A 24,526-nucleotide genomic window follows, 5' to 3' on the forward strand; every position below is an offset into this window, starting at 1 on the left:
ATTCTTTCTCAGCCTCTTTTTTTGCCAGTCCCTTCAATGTTCCCAGGCTCTCCTCACTGCTCCCAATTAATCTTCCCCACACATAGACCAGTGCCTCCCAAACCTTCATCTCCATCTGTATCCCAGATCTCTTGTTGTTGTTGTTTTGGCTGTGCCACCCATGTGGCATGCAGGATTTTAGTTCCCTGACCAGGGGTCAAACCCACGCCCCCTGCAGTGGAAACATGTGTCCCCCTGACACCTCTAACTCAACAGTCCTAAGCAAAGCACATCATTTTCCTCCCATGCATGCACCATCTTCATCTATAGTTAATGAAGTTATTGCCTACCCAGTGCTCCAAGCAAAGAATCTGCACTTCATCATCAACTCCCCTATCTTTCCTTCACATCCAGTTCCTGGTGATTCTACCCACCACCACCACCCTAGTCCTGACTATCACTGTTTCTGCCTGGAGCATGCAAAGTACCTGGAGCAAGTACCGGCCCATAGTGGCTGGTACTCCTAGTGAGCTACTCACACAGGAAGGTCTTTCCTGAAGCCTGAGATAGGTCTCTAACCCAGGCCCCACCACAGCAGTGCCCCAGACTCTACCTTCTGGCTTATGGGATTTCTCACATCCTCTCTTGTCTTCTTTGCAGCTGGACTGATCATGTCTTGCTCTCATCTAACCCCCTTCAGGTGGTTTATAAAATGCAGATTCCTTGACATGCTCTGTTAGGCTCTTAACTGTGCCTGTCCTGTTTTAATGTCCCAGACAGACTCATCTTTGTTCAGTTCCTTAACTCGCTTTACTGTTTGCCCCTGAGGCTTTGCAAGTATCTTTAGTTTTCACTCCCTCCTGACTTTTGTAACCAGCTGCTGCTCATTCCTCATGTCTCAGTTAATCTGGGGAATCTTCCCCTGATCCTGACAGCCTGGGCTGCATCCCCTACTGTGAGCTCCCACCTGCACCCTGAGATTCCTCTAAAAGATATTTCATTGAAATGATTTGCTTCATGTCTGTCTCCCTCCATGTGTGCACCTGCCCAGGGAGGAGGCCCTTGACAATTTTCTTACCTGGGTGACAGGTGGGGCAGGACTCTCTCTTTTACACCCTTTGTCGGTGTAGCCACCGGCTGTTCCTCCAGCCTGACCAGGCAGACAAAATTGTACAAAGCCACCCCTTCTGGGGGAAAACGGCCCATAGTGTCTGGTACTCCTAGTGGGCCACTCACACAGGAAGGTCTTTCCTGAAGCCTGAGATAGGTCTCTAACCCAGGCCCCACCACAGCAGTGCCCCAGACTCTACCTTCTGGCTATCTGCTTCCCTCAAGTGTCTAACGACAGGCTGAAGATTTCTTTGATTTCTGCACCAGCGTTCTGAATGCAGCACGTGCTGGAGAAATAAATACATCTTATGCGGTCCTGGGGCCTCTGAAGCCTCAACTGCTGGAGATGTCCTCCTCCCACAGACTCACAACTGCCTGAAGTCCCTCTCTGGGAGGGTCCTATCTGGACCTCTGCACACACAACCCCCTCTTTTTGCCTGGACCCCCTGGAACCCTCATCCAACACATATTAGACACACACTCAGTTTAGTGCTTTTTCTGTGAAACTGAAGGGGGCTGTTGGCTGCCAGGCAGATGTTTAATTAAGAGAGACAAGACTTACTGGTTCTCCCCATCTCTCCACCCACCCCTCCATCTGCCCCAACACATGCATATGCTGTCCTTCATTTGACACAATGACAAGAGCTTGCAACTTTGGAGAAAGGAAGTAAAAAGGGGAAATGACTGAAGGCTTGCAAAACAAAACCACCCATAAGCCCAATTCATTAAGTTCACTCTTCTATTAAGGGAAAAAATGTTATCAACCTTAACTAATTTTAACATTATTTATTCATTTGTTCAATATATATTTATTGAGCACCATGTAGGTGACAGGCATTGTGCTAGGTGTTGGGTACAGTGGAGGGCAGCAAGGGAGTTCCTGCTCTCATGGACCACCAAAGAATTCCCTCAGAGACATTTCCAAGATGGTGAGCTACTTAGGGAGCTGTATAACAGGACAGTCACGCAGTCATGAGAAACTTCCACATGCACTTCTCTGGACAAAGGAAGCAAGGATGGTTGTCAGCAAGAAGTCCTGACAATGCTGCCTCCCGGAAATGTGACTTTAGGACAGTAGGAAGTAGATGTTGCAATTTATTTAACCTTAATTCTTCCTTTGTTTTAAAAAGTGGGGAGGGGGCTATCAAGTACCTTGCTGAACTCTTATGAAAAATAATTTAGATACATATAAATGCCTAGCATATGCTTGGTTCATGGTCGGTGCCATATACTGGTATTTTTTTGTTTTATTGAGATATGATTGACATCGCATTATGTGAGTTTAAGGTGTACAATGTATTGACTTGACACACTAGCAAATGATTACCACCATACCTCACACCTGGACTTCCCAGGTGGCAATAATGATAAAGAACTCGCCTGCCAATGCTGGAGACAAGAGACGAAAGTTCAGTCCCTGGGTCGAGAAGATCCCCTGGAGGATGGCATGGCAACCCACTCCAGTATTCTTGCCTGGAGGATTCCATGGACAGAGGAGCCTGGTGGGTTACAGTCCACAGGGTCACAGAGTCAGAAATGACTGAAGTGACTTAGAATGCACACGCATATCTACATCACATAATTACTATCTTTAAGATTTACTCTTGCAGCAACTTTCAGGTACACAAGTTATTAACTGCAATCACCATGCTCTACATTAGATCCCAAGAGGTTATTCATCAAATAATCTAGAAGTTTGTACCCTTTGACCAACATTCCCTTTTCCCCCACCGACCATTCTAGCCTGTTTCCATGAGTTCAGCTTCTTTTAGATTCTACATGTAAGATCATACAGGACTTGTTTCTCTTATTCACTTAGCTTCATGCCTTTGAGGTCCATCCATGTTGTTGCAAATGGCAGGATTTCCTTCTTTCTTGCAGCTCTAATAATCTGTTGTGTATATATACACACCACATACAGATCCTGTTGGACTATAAGGTCCCTGGCAGCACTGACAGTGTTTGGCACTGTTGCAAATCATCAAACATGAATGGAATGAATGAAGGAATGAATATTAAAGGCTCAGTGCTGGGGATAAGAGTGCTTACCACTTCTGTCAGGAAGGGAGTTGCTAAATTAGGAGAAGCAAAAATCAGGGGTACTGAATTCAGAGGACAGCACCAGGGCAACCCCTATGACACAGCTGGAAACACTATCAGAGAGGCTGCCAAAGTCTGTTACCACTTAGCACAGAGCTGCATTTAAAAAGAATCCATTTAAAAAGAAAGTTTTAGCTGTCTTTCAGATGAGAACCCCCAGGTCCTGACTTGTAAGCTTTTGTCCACCCCCATCCCCTTAAACCCTGATGATAGGGGGATAGGACACAGGATTTCCCCTCCGAACCCAGATAAGTGACACGAGTGACGTGGTGCAGTGAAGTGGGGCAATGGAAACCCCCAGCCTGCATGCATCCTAACTTCCCAGGCAGGCTCTTTCTCTGAAGCACATGCTGCTTCCTGGGCCCATCAAGAACAGGACTGAAAACAGATCCAACATCCTAAGACAAAGGGAGGCAGATTAATAAAATTAGCTGAGGTCTTTTTTTGGCATTTTGGTCCTTGTTTGTTCAAGACACATTTGGGAATAATAAGAGGTACTTGATCTTGTGAAAGTGCTGCACTCAATATGCCAGCAAATTTGGAAAACTCAGCAGTGGCCACAGGACTGGAAAAGGTCAGTTTTCATTCCAATCCCTAAGAAAGGCAATGCCAAAGAATGCCCAAACTACCACACAATTGCACTCATCTCACACGCTAGTCAAGTAATGCTCAAAATTCTCCAAGCCAGGCTTCAGCAATATATGAACCGTGAACTTCCTATATGTTCAAGGTGGTTTTAGAAAAGGCAGAGGAACCAGAGATCAAATTGCCAACATCTGCTGGATCATGGAAAAAGCAAGAGAGTTCCAGAAAAACATCTATTTATGCTTTATTGACTATGCCAAAGCCTTTATGTGGATCACAATAAACTGTGGAAAATTCTGAAAGAGATGGAAATACCAGACCACCTGACCTGCCTCTTGAGAAACCTGTATGCAGGTCAGGAAGCAACAGTTAGAACTGGACATGGAACAGACTGGTTCCAAATAGGAAAAGGAGTACATCAAGGTTGTATATTGTCACCCTGCTTATTTAACTTATATGCAGAGTACATCATGAGAAATGCTGGGCTGGAAGAAGCACAAGCTGGAATCAAGATTGCCGGGAGAAATATCAATAACCTCAGATATGCAGATGACACCACCCTTATGGCAGAAAGTGAAGAACTAAAGGGCCTCTTGATGAAAGTGAAAGAGGAGAATGAAAAAGTTGGCTTAAAGCTCAACATTCAGAAAACTAAGATCATGGCATCTGGTCCCATCACTTCATGGGAAATAGATGGGGAAACAGTGTCAGACTTTATTTTTTGGGGCTGCAAAATCACTGCAGGTGGTGACTGCAGCCATGAAATTAAAAGATGCTTACTCTTTGGAAGGAAAGTTATGACCAACCTAGACAGCACATTAAAAAGCAGAGACATTACTTTGTCAACAAAGGTCCATCTAGTCAAAGCTATGGTTTTTCCAGTGGTCATGTATGGATGTGAAAGTTGGACTATAAAGAAAGCTGAGTGCAGAAGAATTGATGCTTTTGAACTGTGGTGTTGGAGAACTCTTAAGAGTTCCTTGGACTGCAAGGAGATCCAATCAGTCCATCCTAAAGGAAATCAGTCCTGGGCGTTCATTGGAAGGACTGATGTTGAAGCTGAAACTGTGATAGTTTGGCTACCTGATGCGAAGAGCTGACTGATTTGAAAAGACCCTGATGCTGGGAAAGATTGAAGGCAGGAGGAGAAGGGGACGACAGAGGATGAGATGGTTGGATGGCATCACCGACTCAATGGACATGAGTTTGGGTAAACTCTAGGAGTTGGTGATGGACAGGGAGGCCTGGCGTGCTGCGGTTCATGGGGTTGCAGAGTCAGACACGACTGAGCGACTGAACTTAACTGAACTGATGAGGTACTTCTAAAGATACCCTGGGTACGAACCACAGGGCCCAGGGTAGCCTTCCGGCCTGTTTAGCAGCTGCATTCCTGGGTCCAGTTCCGGGCATTGATGAAGAGCTGGAGCCAGGGGGAGGTGGTTAGAGTGTCAAATGGAGGAGGTCGCCAGGCCCACTGCCAAGGCCTCACAGACCGCTCCGGGTGAGGCATGAGGGCCAAGTGGCGGCCATCGGGGGAGCAGATGCCAGCGACACCCCCTGGGGAGCCGTTGGGATTCAGGGGATACTGTTCCGTGGGGTTCCCATCATCATCTGCCCAGTGCAGGGGAGCTAAGCCCCTGGCCTCCATCTGGGCTTGGAGTTCCGGAGAAGAAAATGCCATGTAACCTGTGATGAAGCAGGGACAAGGGATGTAAGAGCAAGCTCCCTCATGCCCTCCCCCTACCCCAGCCTTCCCGGAGCCTGACCTTCCCCGTGAGCGCTCCACACGGGCAGCACCGCGCCTTCCATCCCTCGCAGCATCAGGGCTGGCCCGGGCCCCACGCGCACACTGGCCCAGCGCGACTCAAAGCGCCCAGACAGATTGTGGCGTAGCAGGAGACCGGGCCGGGCCGGCCAGGACTCCTGGCACATCTCCACTGCCTCCTCACTGGAACTGCCTCCCACCCAACCCAGCAGGGCCAGCAGCTGACAGCCGTTACACACTCCCAGGCTGAAGGTGTCTGGCCGCTGGCGGAAGCGCTTCATCTCAGCCCCGGCCTGCGGGTTAAAGGTCACAGCAGCCGCCCAGCCTAGGAGGGAACAGGAAGCTGGGGTGAGACCTGGAGCAAGAGGGGACTGTCATCTTTCTGTCCTAGCATGCCCTGTTAACACTTGCCCAGGATCTCCCCCATTCTAAGGAGCTCTTGGCAAACACCAGGGAAGGTTTACCTGCTTGAAACAGGTGTTGCCAACTCCTGGGCCCGCGATGGCCCAGGACGAGCTTTCTGCTTAGCCAGCAGAGCATTTTCAAAATTTTTTATTTAGTCGCCTAACATTTAACTTGGATTTTTGGGCTTCTCTTGAAAAACAGAAAGCCCTAGCCACGCTGAGCGGCAGCTGCTGCGTCTGACAGGGCGGCACCCAGCCCGCAGCCTCATTAAGTTACTGCAGGCCTTTGCTGGCTCCTGGCTGGCCTCGCAGAGGTGACAGGCCAGTTCTCAGGCAGGGAAGAGGGCTAAGGCAGCTCTTAGGAAGATGTGGGGAGCGGGTGGGCAGAGGCCCCACACCCACCTTTGGCAGAGCCCAGGACGTCTGCATAGCTGAAGCCACCTACGAAGGCCACGCCGCGGAATGTGTCCAGCCCGATGGCTCCAGAGCACAGGTCCTGCATGGTTACATCCCACACCTGGCAGGAGGGGGAAGAGAGGCATCAGAAGGCCCATGGCCTGAGTCCAGCCCCGGCCCCACCAGGCACCCCGCTCACCTCGAATCCAGCCAAGTGGAAGGCATCTGCCATCTCCCGGTCTCCATTACTGCCCTCTTCCCGAATGATGGCGACTCGGGGGGCAGGACCACCTGGGGGAGGAGCAGGAGTGTCCTTGGGTCAGAGGGCTACCTCTGCACCCCAGTCCCCTAGACACTTTGTCCAGGGCAGGATCCCACATCCAGGCTCCAGGCTCCTCCCCAAGGCCCACAGTGCCAGGGAAGCCAAGCCTCTGCACACACTCCCTCACCAGGCTCGCAAGGCACGGAAGCTCTGGGGAAGGTAGGTGGCAGGCAGTAGGTGGGCCCTGCCCGCTCCCTCAGCCCTTGCTCTTCCTGGGCCACACAGTGTGGTTTTGCCTGTAGCCGCTCCAACTGGAAACTGGTTTCCTCCCAGAGGGCTCGTAGCTGCCCAACAGGTTCCTCCAGAACCACCGTCCTGTTCACCGACACCCGGACCTGGGTAGGGGGTGCAAATCTTTCAGGATGTCCACCTTGGGTGCCTCCAAGGCTGGCAAAGGCGAACCAAGACCCGCCCTCTGCAGGCCTGCCACTCTTCACTTCCTCACCATGGCGTGGGGCCCCGTGTCGCCTGTGAGGCCCAGCTCTAGGCAGTGGAGGCCAGCATTCCAGTAACGCATCAGCACTTGGGCTAGGTCTGGCTCCTGCACCTCCAGCACCAGGCCTGGCTCCTCGGCGAACAGCACAGGCAGGGCTGGGAGAGTACAGGGGCGTCAAGGTGACTGGGGTACTGGTAGGGACTCAGAGGTGGAGTCGGGGGATAAGTATGAACAAAGGCAGGGATCGGGGTGGGGTGAGGCTCTCTCAGAGGGGTGCAGTTAGGAACAGAAATGTCACCTGGCTCAGTGATCAGTAAAGACAAAAGGAGACTCGGGAGGGAAGGAGTTGGGGACACTCCAGTCTTTAAACAAGGGACACAGGGTCCATAGGATGGGGACAGGCAGACCTGCTCGAATCTAGACCTCACCATCGACCCCAGGTGCAGGGATGTCCACCTCTATCCCACAATTCCCAGCAAAGGCCATCTCTAGCAGGCAAGTGATGAGACCTCCATCACTGACATCATGGCCTGAGCAGAGGAGGCGGTCTGGAGGAAGGAGAAAAATGCTTAGTGGTGTTGAGACCCAAACCTGGCGGCCCCACCCCCATTTCTGGACAGTCAGGAGAGGGCAAGTGTGAGAATGTGGGCTTACAGCAGAGAACCAGAGAAAAAGGGATCGGGTCCCTCTTGCCCCACTCTCACAGGCTCAGCTGATGACTGCCTGTTTTCCCATGTCAGCCTCAGGGACCATCTCCCCCAGAGCCCCACTCACCTTTCAGCAGCCCCTGGGTGATGCTGAAGGCTCGCACCAAGTTCTCGGGAACATCCAGGTCGGGAGGCTGCTCGCCAAGCTGGGAGAAGCACTGAGCCAGAGCTGTGCCCCCCAGCCGGTGCTGCCCAGGACTCAGTGGCACGTAGAGCAGGTGGCCTGGGAGAAGAGGGATGGCAGAGGGGAGACCAATGGCTCAGAAGAACCCGTTCTGCCATGCAGGGTCACTGAGGCTCCCAGGATGTGGTAAGACACCCCAATAATCAGCCCCGGAAGGCACCACAGCCCCAGTGCTGAGACAACCTGAGAACTCATTAAGCAGACCCCAAACAAAGAATTGAGCTGTGAATACACAACGCATGAAGGAGGGGGAAGAAACCATACCTTTCCCTCCAGGACGCTTGAGGTCTGGGGTCACAGTGGCTGTAATGTCTGAACAGACAGCATAGGCTGAGATGACCAGTGACCCTGCAGAGCAAGGCATAAGCATGTGAGGTGGAGTCCGAGCCCACAGGCCTGCCCCTTGCCCCCTGGCACCCAGACCTCACCAGGAGCCCGCACGGTTTCAGAGCCAACCCGGGCAGCCATGCTGAGGGAGTCCTTGCCACCGTCCACCGCTACACCCAGGGCCGCCATCACTGCCACCATAGCCTCACAGGCGTCAGCCAGAGCTGCACCCTCCCCTGGGAGCTTGGCTGCCCACATCCAGTTCCCGCTGCATTTCACATCCTGGGAAGTGCAGACTTGCATTAGAGAGAGAGCATGGTGTAGGGAGGCTGGAGGCCAGCAGATAAGTGGATGGTGAACGTGGTTGTGTCCCACAGGCCTGGAGTTCCAGGCCAGAAGCCGCAGGGGATTCACCTGGAGGTCGGTGACCAGAGCAAACACCAGGTTGGTGAGGGCTTCGGCCACAGCCAGCCGGGCGGCAACCTTCGGGTCCAGCAGGCTCTTGACTGGCTGCTCTCCCAGGGCTGTGGCGGCCCCTACAAGCTCCTGGTGACTCAGTGCCACAACCGCCACATCTGCCAGAGGGGTCTGCAGGGGTCCCACACACTGCTGCTGGGCCACCAGGCCGCCCACGGAACGGTCCACCTGAGGAACCGGGGGGAGCTGGCCAGAGGCTCAGGGACAGGGGGGTGGCCTGGCTCACCCTGAACATGCAAGACGGGGGTGGCAGCAGGGGGTGAGGCCTCTGTCCTGACCCTTCTCCCTCCCTGATGGACCCCCGCAGCCGTTCCTGGGGTGGGCGAGCAGAGGGAGGGGTGCAGAGGGCTAAGGGGGTGGAGCAGGGTGCAGGGAGGACCTTGTTGGTGAGGTAGCGCTTGCTGGCCACGGCAGGCAGCCTGAGGACCCGCGCCAGAGCCTGGCGCACGCTCAGCCCTGGGGGCAGAGTCAGAGGCTGCAGCAAGGGGAGACTCCTCTGGAGGAAGAACTCCTGTGACACAGACAGCAACAGGGGTGTGAGCACTGGGGTGGAGCGCTGGGCATACAGGTGACAAGGCACGTGTGGGGCAGAGGGTGGGGCCGGGCCAGGGAAGGGAGACGCCTCCTGCCCCCACGTACCTTCCGGGGCATCTTGCCCAGCACCCAGTCCAGGTCCAGGTCCACAGGGGTTGGGGGAGGAGTGGGGGGCGCATCCACCTGGCCACCTGTGCCCATAGGCCACTCCCGATCATCCACCAGCACTATCTGTAGACCAGAGGGACACCACCCAGGGGGGCTGAGGCTATGACCACCAGCAGGGAGTGAACTCTTCTGGAAAGCAGGGCAGAAGTGCTCTTTCCACCCCATCTGGCTTCTCCTATTGAGCCACCCCGACCCCCACCCCCACAGCCTACATGCTATTCCTCACGGCTCCCCTGTGTTCATCTCTTTCCTGGGCCCCGGCAGCTCAAGTCCACCTACAGCATCCGCTGCTGACTCCCCGGGCCAACTCACTCTCCTGTCTCCAGTGATGGTGCCCACAAAGCAGACTGGGCAGCGTTCCCGGGCGCTGACACAACTCAGGAAGTCCCGGTCAGAGGGCCTCAGCAGAAGTGCGTTCGACTCCTGGTACTCAGCCCCCCAGATTTCCAGGGCATTCAGGGTTGGGTCCCCCAGCTGCACATCCATGAGGGAGGACGAAAAAGAAGGGTCAGCGGTTGCTCCCAAGTCTTACGATCTTGCTGGGAGTGAGGGGAAGACGGGTGGGGCTGCTGGGACTGGCACGGGCAGGGAGGTGGGCAGATTTCACAGAGGACGACCTACCTGGAAGCAGCTGGTGTGAATGACGGCTCCAGCAGGGTCACTCAGCTCCTTCAGGACATTGCCTGGTGGGGGCGTTCCCGGGAGAGGTGCTCACATGGCCACGGTAGGCACCGGGCAAACAAAAAGGCTGTTCCCAGCCTCCTGAAGAGCCCTTAATTCTGTGCATCCCTGTTTGAACCGTTGCTGCACCCTCTCCACCAACTATCCCATGGTAGCAGGCTCCCACCCTCAACCCTGGGCCTGTTCAGAATGTGTAGTGGGTAGAGAATGGGACCCTGAGCTGTCAGGTTGATTACAGATCCTCAACCTAAACCAACTGCTGAGCCTCTCCCTAAATTGAACCAAGCAGAGACCAGGTAGGTCCAGTCCCTTGTCCCAACCCCCTTTCTCACCATTGCCACCAGCACCCTGGTCATGGAGGCTGCAGATGGGGTTTCCCCCAGGGGCCTCCACACAAGCCCGGATCACACGGTTCATCTTCTGCTCCATCTCTGGGTCTCCCCGCTGCACAGCCCCAAAATCCAGGTCACTGGCGTTGTCTCCTTGCACCTGGGGGGATAGATATAGACAGCATAGCTCAGTTCAGGGGGCTGGGAGCTCACGCCTCACCCATGCATGGGGCCCCGAGAGATCATGGAGTTGGCATCTGGGCTATTCCCACTTACCTGCACAGACGAAGCAGCTCCACCCCCAACTCCAATCCTGTAGACAGGACCGCCAACCTTCACGACATCCATGCCTGCGAGAAGGAGGGCTGAATCAGAGCACTCAGGGAATGACAGTTAGTACAAGTACAAAGCAGTGTGAGGATAAAGGGAAGCCAACATTAGAGGTATCTGTCAACATTCATTGAGTTAAATACACTCCAAGGAATTTACCCTCCAGATTATTCACATGCGCAAAATAGCCAATGAACAAACTTAAACAATAGCATTATTTGTGTTACCAAACACAAGAAATAATCTACATGCTAATGACAGAGATATGCAGGTCAGGAGGCAACAGTTAGAACTGGACATGGAACAACAGACTGGGTTCCAAATAAGAAAAGGAGTACGTCAAGGCTGTAAGTTGTCATCCTGCTTATTTAACTTATACGCAGAGTACATCATGAGAAACGCTGGGCTGGAAGAAGCACAAGCTGGAATCAAGACTGCCGGGAGAAATATCAATAACATCAGATATGCAGATGACACCACCCTTATGCCAGAAAGCAAAGAACTAAAGAGCCTCTTGATGAAAGAGAAAGAGGAGAGTGAAAAAATTGGCTTAAAGCTCAACATTCAGAAAACTAAGATCATGGCATCTGGTCCCATCACTTCATGGGAAATAGATGGGGAAACAGTGGAAACAGTGGCAGACTTTATTTTTCTGGGCTCCAAAATCACTGCAGGTGGTGACTGCAGCCATGAAATTAAAAGACGCTTACTCCTTGGAAGGAAAGTTATGACCAACCTAGATAGCATATTCAAAAGCAGAAACATTACTTTGCCAAGAAAGGTCCGTCTAGTCAAGGCTATGGTTTTTCCAGTGGTCATGTATGGATGTGAGAGTTGGACTGTGAAGAAGGCTGAGCACCGAAGAATTGATGCTTTTGAATTGTGGTGTTGGAGAAGACTCTTGAGAGTCCCTTGGACTGCAAGGAGATCCAACCAGTCCATTCTAAAGGAGCTCAGTCCTGGGTGTTCATTGGAAGGACTGATGCTGAAGCTGAAACTCCAATACTTTGGCCACCTCATGTGAAGAACTGACTCATTGGAAAAGACCCTGATGCTGGGAGGGATTGGAGGCAGGAGGAGAAGGGGACGACAGAGGATGAGATGGCTGGATAGCATCACCGAGTCGATGGACATGAGTTTGGGTGAAGTCCGGGAGTTGGTGATGGACAGGGAGGCCTGGCGTTCTGCAATTCATGGGGTCGCAAAGAGTCGGACACGACTGAGTGATTGAACTGAACTGAACTGAATGACAGAGAACTGGTTAAATAAATTATGGTATAAGCCATACAGTGAAAAACTAAGTTTCAGCTTCACTGCAAAAGAAAATTACATATGAAATAATGAAGCAAAATGATTTCATCAGTATGAAATGATTTCCAAGCATATTGCTAAGCTGAAAAAAAGCAAAGTACAGATGTATACATACCCACTTAGAACCCCATCAATAAGAAAAAAATACTTAGGAATAAACTTAATAGAAATGTAAGACTTATACACTGAAAATCATGAAATACCTTAGTAGGCCTAAATAAATTGAAAAAGATCTGATGTTTATAGAGTGGAAGACTTAATATTGTTACGATGGCAATACTCCCCAAAGTGATCTTCAAGCTAACACAATCAGCCACCTTTTTCAAAGAAATGGACCAGCTGACCCTAAAATTTATACAGAAATCTGAGAGACCTAGAACAAAGCCAAGACAATCTTGAAAAAGAACTAAATCGAAGGACTCATACTTTCTGCTTTTAAACTTACCACAGAGCTAAAAGGTTTTTTTTTTCAAAAAGGGTTGTTAGAACAACTGGATATCCACATGTTAAATAAGGAAATTGGATCCCTACTTCATACTATATATAAACTTCAAAATGCTTCAGAGACCTAAATGTAGGAGATAAAAGCTAGAAAGTATTACAAGAGAATATAGAAGTCAATCCAGGTGACCTTGACTCAGCAATGGTTTCTTAGTCACGGCACTGTAAGCCAAAAGCCACAAAACAAAAATAAATAAACTATATTTACCAAAATTAAAAACATTTGTGATCCAGGGGACACCATGAAAAAAGAAAAAGGACAACCCGCAGAATGGGAGAGAATACTTGCAAATCATGTATCTACCTGATAAAGGGCTAGTATCTAGAATATACAAAGAACTCTTAGAACTCCATAAGAAAGGCAAATAATCCAATTTAAAAGTGAGCAAAGGGTCTCAACAGATATTTCTCCAAGGAAGACATAGGAATAGTCAACACACAAATGGAAAGATGCTTAACATCATGTGTCCTTAGGGAAATGCAAACCCAAACCACCATGAGATACTATTGATACTTCATATGCATTCTGATGGTTGTAATCAAAGAGACAGATAATAACAAGTGTTGATGAGAATCTAGAGAAACTGGAACCCTCACACACTGCTGAGGGGAATGTAAAATGGTGCATCTGCTTTGGAAAACAGTGTGGTAGGTTTTTTTAAAAGACTGAATACAGTTATCATGAGACCTAGCAAGTCCACTCCTAGTTACACACTTGAGAAATAACAACATAAATACAAAATAAAACTTGTACGCAATTGTTGATAGCAGCATTATTCATAATTAGCCAAAAAGCAGAAACAACCCACTTGTCTACCAACTGATAAGTGGATAAAGAAAATGTGTTATAGGTACATAATAGAATATTAATATTATTCAGTCATGAAAAGGAATGAAGTACTGATACATACTACAATACGAATAAAGACGTCATGTTAAGTGAAAGAGGCCAAACACATTTATAACGGGGAAATCTTTCGAGATAGAAAATAGATTACAGGTTTCCAGAGGCCAAAAGGAGGAGCGTGGGGAGTGACTGCTTGTGAATACAGGGTTTCTTTCCGGGGGTGACGAAAATGTTCCAGAATTAGTGCTTAAGGCACAACTTTGTGAATATACTAAAAACACTGACTTATACACTTTAAAAGGGCACACTTTATGGTACATGAATTATTATCTCAATAAAATGGTTATTAAAAAAATAGGTGGGGAATTCCCTGGCAGTCCAGTGGTTAGGACTCTACGTTCTCACTTCTGGGGCCTGGGGTTCAATCTGTCTTTGGAAAACTAAAATCGCATAAGCTGTGTGGCACAGCCAAAAAAAAGTGTGTACACATGCTAGTTGTTTTAACAGAGGAGGCAAATATACACATGGGCTGTTTATGTATGCAGGAAGTACTTCTGGCAGGGTACAAGAATGACCAATTAACATTGCTTATCTCTAGGGAGGGAAACTGGGTGGCTGGAGGTCAGGGAGAGCAGCGTTTTCACTGTAAAATCTTTCTTTGCTTTTTAAATTCTGAGCCACGTGACTGGTCACCATTCAATAAATGGTACCCAGCCTTTATCTTGATTCCACCACAGGTCCTAGCACAGTGCTCAGCACCCAATGGGCCCTCAGTAAATGTTGACCAACTGAATTGAACTTGCAGATAAAAACAGAGGTACTGGGTAAAAAACTGAACTTGCAGATAAAAACAAGAGGTGCTGCGTAAAACACTGGCTGCCTTGACTAAGCAGGGTGGGCCCCTGCCATGGAGAAGTCAACTGGGGAAAGGACAGAGGCCTCACAGACTGAGCCTGCCCAACTGGCATAAAGCCCTGCCCTACCTTAAAAGCCTGTCCAGAGGAGAAGAGACAGGAGCCAGGAGATACAAAACAAACCACTGAGATTCCACTCCTGCAGTAGCCATGTGCTGGGGAAAAAGCTGGCGGGACCTGGAGAGAGGTGGGGGGCTCTCACCTGTCTCTGGGGGCTCCTTGCTCACATGCTCAGCTTCCATGGACCCAATGCCTCCACTAAACATGATGGGCTTGATCCACTCACGCCGCTGGCCGTCCGGGAGCTGAAGGCCCAAGGAGCGGGCAAAGCCTGGAACATGGACGTCAACAGGGAGAGGGCACAGGGTCTAGTCATCCAGGCTCCTCAGCGCTTACTGGGTCACACACCCCACCCTGCCTCTGGGACTAATATCCATGTCAAGGATAATAGTCCCCTACACCCTCCAGCCTCACCAGCAAGCACTGGTTCCCCAAACTTGTTGCCATAGTCAGAAGCCCCATTACTGGCCTCAATGGCAATCTCCAGGGGTCGGGCAAAGTTTCCTGGATACTGGAAGCTTGGATCCTCCCAGGGCATACTGTAACCTGGGAAGGAAAGAGGAAGAGGGATGGATGGTAAAGATGGAAGTCAGAGGAACCAGGACCCTTTAGGAAGAGTCTGACTCTTGGGATCAGAGCTCTTAACACTTTCTAAGAAATTGGATTTTGGGGGCAGTTGATGGTCAAAAGTCCAACTCTGTATTAGGTTGTTTTTTTGTTTTTTTAAGAAAACTATAGTTCTGCAAAGCCAGACGTGGGTCTCTCTTGGCGCACTGTCCTCATGACCATGGCTGGGGAAAGGCCAGCTACTCTAGAGCCTTTTCTCCCAAGAAAAGGTGCCTATGATGACTGCTTAACTTAGGAGATAAAAGTGTCCAGTGCCTGGCAGGAGGAGGAATCTGGGTAGAGAGCAAAGAGATGAGACCTGGGATGTGCAGGTTTCCAAAGCAGTAGCCCGCAGTGCCAGCCACCACGTGGGCCCCTCGGCCTGTGCACTGGACATCTCGGATCCGGCCCCCTGTGCCAGTGGTTGCACCACTGAAGGGGGCTACTCCTGTGAGGAGAGAGAGAGGTATGGCTATTGAAGAGCAAGGTCCACCACTGACCACCCGCTGAAAGTAAGGACTTGCAGCCGACCTGCTGGTCCCCAGGGTGAGGGCGGCTGGGACCTTTGCCCCTCCCTACACTCTGATCTCACTTTCCCTCCTGGGTACTCAGCTCACCTGTAGGGAAGTTGTGCGTCTCTGCCGTGAAGACAACATGTCTCAGCCCCTGACGTTGCTGGAAGGAGCTTGGCCGTGTGGGGTCCTTAGGCCGCAAGAATCGGACTTCCTTCCCCTGGATGGCGCTGTGGACATATTGTTCTGGGCCTGGCTTCCTTGCTGGGATCTGCACTTACCCCATTGGAGCCTGGGGCACCCTGTCCCCTGTGCCCAGCCAAGGGCACCACCCACCTGCTGTTGTCACAGAACTTGAGGACGTTGTTGGGGTTGGAGGACGCCTGGGTGCTCATGATGGACTCAAACAGTGAGTGTGGCAGCTCCTGTCCATCCACGTGGAGTCGACCCTTGAAGAACCAGTGTCGGCTGTGTTCGCTGCCGAGATGATGTGAGGAGGGGAGGGCAGGGCGGAAACATGGGTCATGTCTCAGGCCTTGCCACTTCTTCTCCTCATCAGCATAAAAGGCAGAGTTACAGCCACAGGTCAAAACAGATTTCAGAAAGTCATAAGCTTCCAATGGTCTGTCACTGTGGATTATCCAGATCCCGAGTGAAGATAAAACCAAGATGTGATGCAGACTATTGGATGGATGGGGAACCCAGGTACTCAGACTCAGGGAGGTACCTAAGCCAAGAAGTCGTGCAAGTGGTAAAGAACCCACCTGCCAATTCAGGATACATAAGAGATGTGGGTTCAGTCCCTGGGTCAGGAAGATCCCCTGGAGGAGGGCATGGCAACCCACTCCAGTATTCTTGCCAGGGAAATCCCACGGACAGAGGAGCCTGCGGGCTATGGCCCATAGGGTCACCAAGAGTTGGACATGACTGAGTAACACTTTCACTTTCTTAGGCCAAGAAGGAGCCATGGAGGGTCCCTATGATCTTCCAACCTCCACAGACTCAGACACCAGAATGTCCCCATCCCTCCCCACCTATTGGACTGAGCCAAGTCGAAGACTTCCACAGTGCTGGGGTTGCGCTGCAGCTCCTGGAAGCGCTTGGTGTAGAAATCCAGGTCCCAGGAGTCTAGGGCCAGACCTAGGAGACAACCCCCAGAGAAGCTGGTTGTGGGACACTGCACCCTTATTCTCCTGGCCTGGGCCTTCCTTCGGGACCCCTGCTCACCTAGCTCCTGGTTGGCTTTCTCCAGGGCAGACCGGCCCTCAGCCAGTACGTCAATTGGGCCGCTCAGGGGTGCTGGGATGCACCCTGAAGAGAAGCTCTGGATGGGCTGGGGGAAGTGCTGCTCCGTCATCCGGTCATGCAGGGTAGCCAGGGCAATGGCCTCCAGGTCAGCTGAAGGTGGGTGGGCAAACTAGGGGTGGAGACACACAGTGAGGGCAAGGGGTGCAGGGTTGAAGAATGGACAAAATGGTTGTCCTTGCTCCTCCAAGCCACACAAAGCCAGCCCACTGCTAGCCTCTCCAGCACCTTTGCTCAGATTAGAAAAAGATGCCCCTTCCAGGCATGAGTGCCTGTCAGCAGGCACACATTAGAAACAGGAGCACAGGCTGGATTTCCATCCTATTTACTTCTCGACCAGGCAGCCTCAAGCAGTGAACAAGCTGCAAATAGGGCAGGCCTCAAATCAGAAACTGCTTCCCCTGCTTCTCATCATTTCCTTGGATTGCAGGACCCAATCTCCTGCCCACCTCCTCCTCTGGATCTCCACCTGGTTGCCTACTGCCTCACCGAGAGCAGGTAGCGCCGGGTTGGCTCCACGCGGTCCACGGCCCCCAGCCCTGCAGCCTGGCACACTGACACGATGTTGCTGGATGTTGGGGTGGAAAAGTTCAGCCTGTAGATTGGTTAGGACCAGATGGTTAGGACCTGAGCCCCAGCTGAGAAGGTGGATCCTGCCCACTGCTGTCCAGCTAGTCTCCAACCTCCACTCCCCACCCCCACCCCCACCCATACCTCTGGCCTCCAGCCTTAGATCTGGGCACTGAGAAACGTGCTTTCAAAGGTCATTCAAATCAAACCATAACTGTTCCTGCAGTATCAAAATGTTTCAATTTCAATGTCTAGGAATGCAACTTGTTATATTTCCAGAACATGCCTGGGAGCTGCCTCAGTCTTCAAAGTGGGGAGTGGGGTGAAGGGAAAACAAATCTCCCAAGGATCACAAGAGGAGGAAGAGGCATAAGAGTGGCAGGGGTGGCAGAGTGTTTGGAAGGGCTCTGGACCATGGAACAAGTTGCTCGAGGCTGAAACACTTGCCTGGGTCCGACCTCCAGCAGCAGGTCTGTGGGGCCAGGATGGAGCCAGGACTCCTGAGCAACATCATCCAATAACAAGGGGCAGCCAAACAGCCATGTCAGCTTCTTCATCTCCTTGTTGCTCGGGAAGGACTCAGCTGCAGGGAAACAGGGCATGAAGACGTTGGGACACTGCCGCTGGCAAGTGGTACTTTGCCCAGGAATCCAGTAACTGGCCCAACCTGTCCAGTTCACATTGTAGCACTGCTCGGTCTTGACACCCTGCAGCTCTGGCAGTTCCCTTTGCAGCTTCCTTTGAATGTATTCAGAGGCTGCCCTCTCGTGGCCAGAGGGGCGGACATAGAAGTGAAGGACGGAGGACATCTCTGCAGGTGTCCGTTGCTGGAAAGACGAGTTAGGTTCCTAAAAAATAACATGAACTAGAGCCTATCTGTTGAACTGGTTTCAAGTTCAGTTCAGCTGAGGCTTTGGAGACATTAAGGATGGGGTGGAGGAAAGTATTGGGGGCATTCAGGGATAAACGCATCCAGACATTTCCAATCCAGTACGGTCAAGGTCAAGGGTCTGGGGGTACCAACCTAGCACGGTGGCAGTGGGAAAGACTTCCTAAGGGAAGGGCTTCCCTGGTGGCTCTGCTGGTAAAGAATCCACCTGCAATGCAGGAGACCTGAGTTCGATCCCTGGGTTGGGAAGAATCCCCTGAAGAAGGGATAAACCTAGCATGGTGGGAGTGGGAAACACTTCCTAAGGGAGGTGGCATCTAAGTGTAAACCTAAAGGATGAGCTGGACTGGGCTGGCCAGTAAAGTCAAACGACAGTTCCTCTATTTCAGTGTTTCAAAATATTACGTCCCTGTTCAAGGTAAATGCAAAGCCTGACAGTCAAAGACCCTCCAGGTCTATCCCCAACTACTTTTCAACTTCTGATCCCACTGCTTCTCAAAAGGACCTTGGCTTCACTCACTAAACACTGCCTGGCCTCCTCGCCATTCCTTTGCCCCATCCTAGAATGTCTATGTCTAATTTTATCCTATCCAAAGCTTTCCCATTTGTTGAGGTTAGTACAGGTGGCACCAACTCTGAAGCCCTCCTCGCTGCTCCAGTGCTTAGGGACACCTCCCTCCTATGTGAGCGCAGAGCTTCTGATTCGCACCATTCATTCAGCTCTGATCTCTCTCTCTCTCACACACGCGCACACAGCACTTCCAGGTGTACAAAGCCTCTTCCCAAACAAGTGGGAAGCTCACTGCCTCACTTCTTCACTTGGACAACTCACAGGTATCTCAAATCTAACTTACTCAGGGCTGAATCTGACTATTCTGTCAAGGTCACTGAATGAAGATTGCAACGTTGCCAATTTCCAGGTCACTTAACTTCTTACCTTATTCAACCTCTCAGCAGCATATGACTTACTCATTCTCTACTTCTTAAAACACTCTCCTCTCTCGGCTTCCTGACACCACTCTCCTGGTATTCCTCTACCTCTGGTTGCTCCATTTCAGTCACCTGTGCTGGCTCCTACTCTTCTTGTTGTTAGTCGCTCAGTCATGTCCGACTCTTTATGACCTCACGGACTGTAGCCCACAAGGCTCCTCTGTCCATGGATTTCCCAGGCAACAATACTGGGGTGGGTTGCCATTTCCTTCTCCAGGGATTTTTCCCAATCCAGGGATTGAACCTACATCTCCTGCACTGGCAGGTGGATTCTTTACAGCTGAGCCACCAGGGAAGCTCCTACTCTTCTGCTCCACCTCTAAAGAGTGGGTGCCCAAGGCTTTGCCCTTTGTTTTCTTCTTTCTAAATGCTCTTCTTAAGTGACTTCATTCAGACCTGTGGCTTTAAATATCATCTCTTAGACTGAACCAATGAAACTGCCATCATTCAACCATTTTTGACTAAAAATGACAATTTTACACAATTTGAGTTGATATCTGCCAACAGATTTCATAACCTTACAAAGAGTCGGACATGACTGAGTGACTTTCACCTCACTTATTCAACTCTGACTCTCCCTGAAAACTCCAAACACACACATGCGAATCCTTAGTTGACATTGCCACGGAGAAGTCTCATAAACACTGAATAGCTTGCTTTGGTCAAAACAGAAAATTTGATTTATCGGTTCTCCAGAACTTCAGTTCCCATTTCCCATCTCAGTTAACACCACCCTCATCCAATCTATTGCTTGAGCCAAAAGCCCAGATGTGTGAATGCTAGGTTGAGTCCAACTCTTTGCAACCCCATGGACCACAGCCCACCAGGCTCCTCTGTCCATGGGATTCTCCAAGCAAGAATACTGAAGTGGGTAGCAATGCCCTCCTCCAGGGGATCTTCCTGACCCAGGGATCAAACCCTGGTTTCCTGCACTGCAGGCAGATTCTTTGCCATTGGAGCCAGCAGGGAAGCCTTTCGGTTTATCAACCAAAAATATTTCAAAAACTTGTAGACTGACAAATTCCAGGACAGATCTTATTTCAGCCACGGATGCTCCTGCCAGATCTTGATTCTGCCTTCTTTAAGCCTCTACCCCATGCTAACGGTTTTTAATTTTTTTTATTTTTATTTATTTATTTGCCGAGGTTTGTGGGATGCTAGTTCCCCGACCTGGGATTGAACCAAGGCCCTCGACAATGAGAGCGCTAAGTCTTAATCACTGAACCGTCAGGGAATTTCCCTTATGACCCTTTCTAAAGATAGACGCCTCAGTTATTCTCTATACCATAGTTCCTTCACAGGAATGATCACATCCCGAAATCATTTTGATTATTAAAGCAGTTGACTTTCGTCTATCGTTCCCAGTGAAATAGACGCTCCAAGAGCACAAACACAGGATTGTCTACATCAGGGCTGTCTCCCCAAAGACCAGCATGGTACCTGACATAAAACTGGAGGCCAACAGATTATTTCGCTGGTTGAATGAATTGTTAGAGAGGGGATGAATTTACGTGGGGGATCCCGTGCCGGGGAACCAACAAACGCAAATGGACGCCTGCACTAAGGCAAGCACGCAGGCCTCCGCTGGGCGCGGCTCTGCCTGGTAGGGATCCTGCAGCCGCCCAAATCAAGCTTGGCATGGGTAGCTACGGGGTTCAGTTTGTAGGAGTATCCGGATTTGTGAGCGCGCGCGGCAGCCTTACCTCGTGGTAGCACTTCTCCCAGTCCGTCGGCTCCTCGAATTCTGGCGCGCAGATTAACGTCATCCGCATGCGCCGCAGGAAGAGGCGGGGTCTAAGGGTGCCCCGCCCCTCCCTCTTTCCCTGGTGTGTGCCTCCCCAGCCCTGCTACGTCAATTCCTAGGGCAATTTCTACACCCAGTAGGTTCATTCCAGAAATATATATTCAGTTAACGTTTGTGAAAATAAAGTCAGTTTCAGGTCCCCGCTTCTCTTGTCCCCGTGCAAAGTGTGAGGGAAACACTGAATGCAGGAATAAAACACACCTTTCCTGTCCAGAACTCAGTTTCCACCCCCCTTACTCGCTTTACTTGCTTTCTTTCACTTTTGTCTTTTCTAAATGAACTAATTTATTTTTTAGCGGAGTGGGAGACCTATATTTTTTAACTTATAGCTAGTTAAGGTAACAGTAATAATGATCAGAAGCATTTATTGAAGGAGTATATCAAGGCTGTTGATTGTCACTCTGCTTATTTAACTTAAAAGCAGAGCACATCATGTGAAATGCTGGGCTGGAGGAAGCACAAGCTGGAATCAAGATTGCCGGGAGCAATGTCAACAACCTTAGATATGCAGATGATACCACCCTAAGGGCAGAAAGTGAAAAGGAACTAAAGAGCCTCTTTATAAAGGTCAGATCAGAGCAATCAGTCGTGTCCGACTCTTTGCGACCCCATGAATCGCAGCATGCCAGGCCTCCCTGTCCATCACCAACTCCCAGAGTTCACCCAAACTCATGTCCATCGAGTCAGTGATGCCATCCAACCATCTCATCCTCTGTCGTCCCCTTCTCCTCTTGCCCCCAATCCCTCCCAGCATTAGAGTCTTTTCCAATGAGTCAACTCTTCGCATGAGGTGGCCAAAGTACTGGAGTTTCAGCTTTAGCATCATTCCTTCCAAAGAAGTCCCAGGGCTGATCTCCTTTAGAATGTAGTGGTTGGATCTCCTTGCAGTCCAAGGGACTCTGAAGAGTATTTTCCAACACCACAGTTCAAAAGCATCAATTCTTCAGCGCTCAGCCTTCTTCACAGTCCAACTCTCACATCCATACATGACCACAGGAAAAACCATAGCCTGACTAGACAAATCTTTGTTGGCAAAGTAATGTCTCTGCTTTTCAGTATGCTATCTAGGTTGGTCATAACTTTCCTTCCAAGGAGTAAGCGTCTTTTAATTTCATGGCTGCAGTCACCATCTGCAGTGATTTTGGAGCCCCCAAAAATAAAGTCTGACACTGTTTCCACTGTTTCCCCATCTATTTCCCAAGAAGTGATGGGACCAGATGCCATGATCTTCGTTTTCTGAATGTTGAGCTTTAAGCCAACTTTTTCACTCTCCACTTTCACCTTCATCAAGAGGCTTTTTAGTTCCTCTTCACTTTCTGCCATAAGGGTGATGTCATCTGCATATCTGAGGTTATTGATATTTCGCCCAACAATCTTGAATCCAGCTTATGTTTCTTCCAGTCCAGCGTTTCTCATGATGTACTCTGCATATAAGTTAAATAAGCAGGGTGACAATATACAGCCTTGACATACTCCTTTTCCTATTTGGAACCAGTCTGTTGTTCCATGTCCAGTTCTAACTGTTGCTTCCTGACCTGCATACAGGTTTCTCAAGAGGCAGGTCAGGTGGTCTGGTATTCCCATCTCTTGAAGACTTTTCCACAGTTTATTGTGATCCACACAGTCAAAGGCTTTGGCATAGTCAATAAAGCAGAAATAGATGTTTTTCTGGAACTCTCTTGCTTTTTCCATGATCCAGCAGATGTTGGCAATTTGATCTCTGGTTCCTCTGCCTTTTCTAAACCAGCTTGAACATCTGTTAATTCACGGTTCACATATTGCTGAAGCCTGGCTTGGAGAATTTTGAGCATTACTTTACTAGCATGTGAGATAAGTGCAATTGTGTGATAGTTTGAGCATTCTTTGGCATTGCCTTTCTTGGGGATTGGAATGAAAACTGACCTTTTCCAGTCCTGTGGCCACTGCTGAGTTTTCCAAATTTGATAAAGGTGGAAGAGTGGAAAAAAATTGACTTAAAACTCAACATTCAAAAAACTAAGATCGTGATAAATAAATTTATATTTTAAAAAAAGGAAAAAAAAAAAAAAACTAAGATCATGGCATTTTGTCCCATCTGCTGCTGCTGCTGCTGCTAAGTCGGAGAAGGAAATGGCATTTTGTCCCATCACTTCATGGCAAATAGATGGGGGGAAAAATGGAAATAGTGACAGACTTAATTTTCCTGGGCTCTAAAGTCACTGTGGATGGTGACTGCAGCCTTGAAATTAAAAGATGCTTGCTCCTTGGAAAAAAAGGCTATGACAAACCTAGACAGCATATTAAAAAGCAGAGACATTACTTTGCCAACAAAGGTCCATCTATTCAAAGCTATAGTTTTTCCAGTAGTCATGTATGGATGTGAGAGTTGGACTATAAAGAAAGCTGAGCACCAAAGAATTGATGCTTTTGAACTGTTGTGCTGGAGAAGACTCTTGAGAATCCCTTGGATTGCAAGGAGATCAAACGAATCCATCCTAAAAGAAATCAGTCCTGAATATTCATTGGAAGGACTGATGATGAAGCTGAAACTTCAATACTTTGGCCGCCTGATGTGAAGAACTGACTCATTTGAATAGACCCTGATGCTGGGAAAGATTGAGGGCAAGAGAAGAAAGGGGTGACAGAGGATGAGATGGTTGGATGGCATTATCAACTCAGTGGACTCAATGGACATGACTTTGAGCAAACTCTGGGAGATGGTGAAGGACAGGGAAACCTGGCATGCTGCAGTCCATGGGGTTGCAAAGGGTCTGACAGGACTGACCAACTGAACAACAACTACGAACATACATGATTGTATTAATCAGGATCAGAAAACAGCACACTCAGAAAGGTTTAGTCAGTAAGAATTTAATAGTCTACTTAAAGAGATATGGGCAGGATTAAGGAACAACAAAGTGCAATGGGCCATCCAGAGCCTAGCAACAGCATAAAGTGGTTAGCACCTCCAAGCTTGAAAGTACGAAGGGAGAAATGTTATGAGCTTCGAGAGAGGTGGAGCCATGAAAGAAGGGTGTTCAGTAGACCTAGGAAACTACTGCCACAAGCTCAGTGTTGAGAGAGAAATAGAATAAACAGTGAGTTCTCCATCAGTCCTGAATCCCCCTGCAAAATGTCTCTGTCTCCCATTAGCCAAACCTAACCTGAAGCCTGTGGGCAAGAAAGCTGGAATGGAGTGCTAGGACTGGTACTGTGGTACCCAGTCCGGTGGTCTTTCTAAAGAGTCAGGCAACACAGAAATACTCACAGGAAAAAGTTAAAAGTCTTTATCCTTATCCCTCTCCTGCCCCATTCTCTTCCCTTCCCCAGTATAGGGCCAAGCCTAGGGTGAGGTAAGTAAGGCACTTGGGATGCAACATTTAATATATTTTAGGTGGCTCACT

General features: G+C 49.7%; 1 protein-coding gene across 1 annotated transcript; it reads right to left on the reverse strand.

The window, feature by feature from the left end:
- Window positions 1-4,468: 4,468 nt before the first annotated feature.
- PFAS (phosphoribosylformylglycinamidine synthase) lies at window positions 4,469-21,129 on the reverse strand. Its single transcript, XM_055576591.1, has 28 exons — window positions 21,043-21,129; window positions 18,128-18,308; window positions 17,908-18,043; window positions 17,380-17,485; window positions 16,813-17,002; window positions 16,620-16,725; window positions 15,922-16,062; window positions 15,691-15,815; window positions 15,393-15,521; window positions 14,882-15,013; window positions 14,610-14,738; window positions 10,781-10,854; window positions 10,508-10,664; window positions 10,116-10,177; window positions 9,807-9,968; window positions 9,432-9,557; window positions 9,172-9,303; window positions 8,730-8,960; window positions 8,417-8,597; window positions 8,253-8,336; window positions 7,872-8,027; window positions 7,526-7,645; window positions 7,107-7,252; window positions 6,789-6,996; window positions 6,539-6,630; window positions 6,346-6,460; window positions 5,541-5,864; window positions 4,469-5,460 (listed from the first exon to the last, which is right to left on the reverse strand). Exons 1-28 carry the CDS (start codon window positions 21,109-21,111, stop codon window positions 5,150-5,152), a joined length of 4,125 nt encoding a protein of 1,374 aa, XP_055432566.1. The 5' UTR covers window positions 21,112-21,129; the 3' UTR covers window positions 4,469-5,149.
- Between the last annotated feature and the right edge of the window lie 3,397 nt (window positions 21,130-24,526).

This window comes from Bubalus kerabau, chromosome 4 (genome assembly GCF_029407905.1).
Source record: "Bubalus kerabau isolate K-KA32 ecotype Philippines breed swamp buffalo chromosome 4, PCC_UOA_SB_1v2, whole genome shotgun sequence".
NCBI lineage: Eukaryota > Metazoa > Chordata > Mammalia > Artiodactyla > Bovidae > Bubalus > Bubalus kerabau.